Here is a 5,324-nt window from a genome sequence, read left to right as displayed (position 1 = left end):
TTTTCTACTTTATTGTTTATAAGATAAAATAGCCTAATGGCATTTTTTGTCTTGTTTTTATAAACTTGTCATGTGATCCATCTAGGCTTACTGGTTCTGAAAGCAAAAAAGTGATGGACAGAAAGTCATATCTAAAGTTGGGCATAGCTTTATTCAGACAAGTAAAGTTTTAGCTGATAAGTAAGATAAAGCACTATTTATTAACATTTAGTATTTCCTAGTTAACATTTTAGGGTATATTATTAATAGTAAGAGCAAGGGTAAGAGCTGTCTATGATCTTGAGCCCATCTTGACTTCCCTATATCTTATTTGTAAAATGAAGAGGAAAATACTAGTACCTATGGGAAAGGGTTGTTTATACATTAAATGGCGTAGTGGGCAAAGATCTATGAATGGCTAATAAGCACTTAAATGGATGCTAAATATTTTTAGCTATCAGGGAAATACAATTAGGACCCAGTGGTATATCACTACACACTAGAATAGCTAAAGTTAAAGACTAGAGATAATAAACGTTGCCAAGGATGTGGCACAACCAGTACTCATGTACTGTTGAAGGGAGTGTAAATAATATAAGCACTGTAGGACTAGATCTGGCTATTTCTTATAAATCTGTACACTCAGAAATTCTAATAGGTGGAACCTCTACTACACCTATAGTAAAGTATAATATTAATGATAGAATCTAGGTAGTGACTATATATAATGCGTTTTCAACTTTTTTGTGTATTTGAAAATCTCCGTAATGTTGGGAAAACAAAGAATCTTTTATTCCAAGATTTAAAAAAATATGTAGTTACTAATCGAAACTTTTAAAAATGTTTTAAATACATTCACACGTATAAGTGAAACAATCTTGTCCCATATTCTATTTTATCACCATGTGATAAAATAACACAGATATGCTAATGTCCAAAACAGTATGTCATAACATTCACAGTCCAGATCTTTCATGAACATATTACACCATTTCAGTAGATTTCTAAATGGGTTTTATTTGAGAAGCTCTCTCTTTGTTAGCTTCTAAGACCTCCTGCTATCATTTGAGGCTGGTTTTGCGCAGAGGATGAAAGAACTTTCCCCTTCTTTTTTGTTTTGATATACCAGAAAAAGAGAAATCAGAAATAAACACGTGAAAATTTATCTCACCATAAGAAGAAAACATATGGTTTTCCTTTTTCCTTTCTAGGTGGTGGAGCTATTGTTAGCTCGAGGAGCAAATAAAGAGCACAGGAATGTTTCTGATTACACGCCTTTAAGCCTGGCTGCTTCTGGTGGCTATGTGAACATCATCAAAATATTACTAAATGCAGGAGCCGAGATTAATTCTAGGCAAGTTTTTTTTTCTTTCTATAAGGCCTTTCAGAGTGTAAGTAAGAATATTATGTTATTTAGTTATTTTTAGAACACCTTTTATGATACCATATTTAGTAAATTCATTCATTATACATTTAGAATCCAGTATGTTAGAGATTTTTGAGATTACTATATTCCTTATTATTAAATGTAAACACATCTTTCTTAGGCGTTTTTATTAAGCAGGCCAATACATGCTTTAAGATGGAAAGTCCACCCTAATAATAACTTCATAACTTAATCACCTAGCTCAAATCATTATGTTGAATGAAATACAGAAAATATTCTAGTAAAAGACTTTTAATGAAGTCTTCGTAGTATCTCAAAGATTTACTAGGGCTGAAAAGAATGGTTATTTTAAATAACCCTGCAAAATAAAGAATCTTACATTAGGATTCTATATCATCATCTAATTTTTCTGGGTCATTTAAAATGTATGTTTTTCCTTTTGTTCTCCCCATATCTGTACCCCAGAACTGGTAGCAAATTGGGCATTTCTCCTCTGATGTTAGCAGCTATGAATGGGCATACAGCTGCCGTTAAGCTCCTGTTAGACATGGGCTCTGACATAAATGCTCAAATAGAAACCAATCGGAACACTGCCCTTACCTTAGCCTGCTTCCAAGGAAGAACTGAAGTGGTTAGTCTTCTGCTTGATAGAAAAGCAAATGTTGAACACAGAGCTAAGGTAAGAAAAAGTCTGAGATTCACACATGGATTTATTGCTTTGATATTTAAGGTGTATAGTAGCAACCTGCTAATTATAATTTTGGTACTTTCTAGTAACATTTATCTCCTACCTACATATTCTGTCAGAAATCATTCTGTATAACTCACTCAAGCATTAACTCTTGAAAATACCTCAGCAATACGTTTTTACAGACAATAATGCCATTAGGGTTATCCACTGAAAAAGTTGTACTATTTTGAAAGGGAAGGCAGGGGAACATCTATTGAGTGTCGCTTATATGCCAAGTGCTTGCATCTTATAGAACTTTTTTTTAAGAATACTATTGAGATCAGGTAGAATTATTTTCTTTAATAGATGAGACTAACTCAAAGAGGCTAACAAGTGTCAGTGATGAAATTCAGTTGTGCTTTTTAACAACTGTACCATATTGCTTCCTCAGATTGTTATTCTTTAACATTTTAGCTCTTTCCAGTCTCTTATGTGTTGTTTTTTTATTTTCCATTAAACCTAGACTGGCCTTACACCACTAATGGAAGCTGCCTCTGGTGGATATGCAGAGGTGGGCCGAGTTCTTTTGGATAAAGGTGCTGATGTTAATGCCCCTCCAGTTCCCTCCTCGAGAGATACAGCTTTAACCATAGCAGCAGATAAAGGGCATTATAAATTCTGTGAGCTTCTGATTGGCAGGTATGCTATTACTCTACTGTTCATATATGAACACAAGTGTTACTAGTGATTACCATTCTCTCTGGGCAATTGTACGATTAAAAAGTTAAATGTGGGCCAGGTGCAGTGGCTCACGCCTGTAGTACCAACACTTTTGGGAGGCCAAGGTGGAGGATTGCTTGAGCCCAGGAGTTTTAGACCAACCTGGGAAACATAACAAAACCCTGTCTCTACAAAAAATTAAAAGGAAAAAAAAAAAAGGCATGGTGGTGCGTGCCTGTAGTCCCAGCTACTTGGGAAGCTGAGGCCGGAGGATTGCTTGAGCCCCGGACTTTGAGGTTACAGTGAGCTATGATTGGGCCACTGCTGGGGTGGCAGAAGGAGACTCAGTCTCTTTAAAAAACAAAAACAAACAAATCAAACATGGTTACTTCTCCTTCTATAATCTATAAGTCTTTTTTTCCCAAATCTGCTTGTTGTTTTCCAACCATCCAGAGCTATGCTGTATTGTCCAATCTGTTTCAGTGCATCCTAAAAATAGTTTTCTTTATTATCCGCATACACTTTTAAAGTCCTACAACAATTACCTATTTGAACATCCAGCTGTTGTCATCCATACTCACATCTCTCATACAATTTGAGTTTTACAAAGAGTATTAGTCCAAGTCCTAAAAGTCTGGCAGCGATCTAAGACTTCATTGTTGATTTTCTTGTTCTTTACAGTAATTTAGGCTTTTGGGTGATAGTTATGGAACTGTTCAAGGTGTCAGACAGGATACAGGATAGTTTCTACTTTGTTAGTTAGAAGTTATCTACCAGTCTTCCAAAGATGCTTGTCTGCTTAACTGGATTTCCTATAGTCTTAAAGACCTTTGTATGGTATCCTAAGCAGTAGTATTTGGTAGTAACTGCAATTAACTATTATTCACCCTGAATCTTCTCATCTACCATTTTGCCTACTGAATGCTAAACCTGCATGTTATTCTTAGATTTGTCTTTTTCTGAAGCTACGTACTTCAGATACAGATTGAGCATCCCTAATCTAAAAAGCTCCAAAATCCCAAACGTTTTGAGCACTGACATGATGCTCAAAGGAAAAGCCTACTGGAGCATTTCAGAGTCTGGACTTCGGATTAGGGATGCTCAACCTGTACACCAATATAAATCATCTGAAACAAATACGGTTGCCTCATAGGATGCTGTTTTGTGTAGTATAATTCTGAGAGAAAGACATTCTAGTCCTCAAACATTAAAAACAATTTTTATCTTTACAGAATATTTTCACATGATAATAGTTGATTTTTATTACCTATATTATTTCATTTTATTTAAGACAGTGCTGACTATGTCATTCGTTTTTAGGGGTGCTCATATTGATGTACGTAACAAGAAGGGGAACACTCCATTGTGGCTAGCAGCAAATGGTGGACACCTCGATGTGGTTCAGTTACTGGTGCAAGCAGGTGCAGATGTTGATGCAGCAGATAACCGCAAGATAACTCCTCTTATGGCAGCATTTAGAAAGGTATAAGTCTTTCATCCTCATTTATGTGGGTGTTTTTCACTTACTCTAAGAAGTATGTGGTTTCATGATCACCAAAGACTCTCATTTTGTGATCTAGCAGCTATGATGAAAGCAGTAATATAACATGCAAGTAATTAGTCTGGCAACACTGAAAGGTAGATAGATACAGGTATTGCAGATAAGCCATTATTATTAACCATATTGGACATCAGAGTTAAGTAACTCCAAAAGCTGTTCTAGGCTGGGCGTGGTGGCTCATGCCTATAATCCTAGCACTCTGAGAGGCCGAGGCGGGAGGATTGCTCAAGGTCAGTAGTTCGAGACCAGCCTGAGCAAGAGCAAGACCCTGTCTCTACTAAAAATAGAAAGATATTAGATGGACAACTAGAAATAGAAAAAATTAGCCGGGCATGGTGGCTCATGCCTGTAGTCCCAGGACCTCAGGAGGCTGAGGCAGGAGGATTGCTTGAGCCCAGGAGTTTGAAGTTGCTGTGAGCTAGGCTGACATCACAGCACTCTAGCTCAGGCAACAGAGCAAGACTGTGTCTCACGAAAAAAAAACAAGAGCTGTTGTATGTATTATTTTCAAAATCTATTTACAGTCTTAATCTTTCACAAAGTGTAAGTCCAATTAAGCATAACTGATTGGAGGTACTTACTAATTATCCTCAATATTTGTTGGTAGATGAGTATTTTTTGTATTAACACTACAGAGAAAAATATAACTTAAATTGCTTTATTTTAATAATTGATTTTAAATACTAGGAATAAAGGAAGTATATAATAAAAACCTAGCTACCAGTATTTTAAATGACTGAAAATCAGGTATACTACGTTGAGCAGTAGAAATACAAATTTTGTGAAAGCAGAAGAAACTTTCTTTCTGTACATTAGCACAGTGCTTGTGTAAGTAATTTGATGGTTGGTTGGTAATACTTCCTTGATTTCTTAAATGCAATTTTAATTTGTTACTGGTAAAATCAGGTTACTGTTTCAGGGGTTGTAATTTTGAGTTCTGTCATTTGGAAATATGTAAGTAAAATCCACTGTAAATTCTAAAATGTTGTAAAATTTTAATATATAAA

At 35.6% G+C, this 5,324-nt stretch overlaps 1 protein-coding gene across 1 annotated transcript in view; it reads left to right on the top strand.

Annotated features, from left to right (window-relative positions):
* ANKRD17 (ankyrin repeat domain 17) overlaps positions 1–5,324 on the top strand; it is a 123,206-nt gene that overhangs the window by 37,191 nt on the left and 80,691 nt on the right. The window contains exons 15-18 of the mRNA XM_012659838.1: positions 1,191–1,333; positions 1,832–2,045; positions 2,560–2,735; positions 4,077–4,239. Of these exons, the coding sequence (XP_012515292.1) occupies positions 1,191–1,333; positions 1,832–2,045; positions 2,560–2,735; positions 4,077–4,239 (696 nt within the window). The remainder of the gene's footprint in view (positions 1–1,190; positions 1,334–1,831; positions 2,046–2,559; positions 2,736–4,076; positions 4,240–5,324) is intronic.

Source organism: Propithecus coquereli, unplaced genomic scaffold, assembly GCF_000956105.1.
Source record: "Propithecus coquereli isolate 6110/MARCELLA unplaced genomic scaffold, Pcoq_1.0 Scaffold64, whole genome shotgun sequence".
Taxonomy (NCBI): domain Eukaryota; kingdom Metazoa; phylum Chordata; class Mammalia; order Primates; family Indriidae; genus Propithecus; species Propithecus coquereli.
Note: the sequence above shows the minus strand (reverse complement) of the source record. Positions and strands in the feature narration are given on the sequence as shown.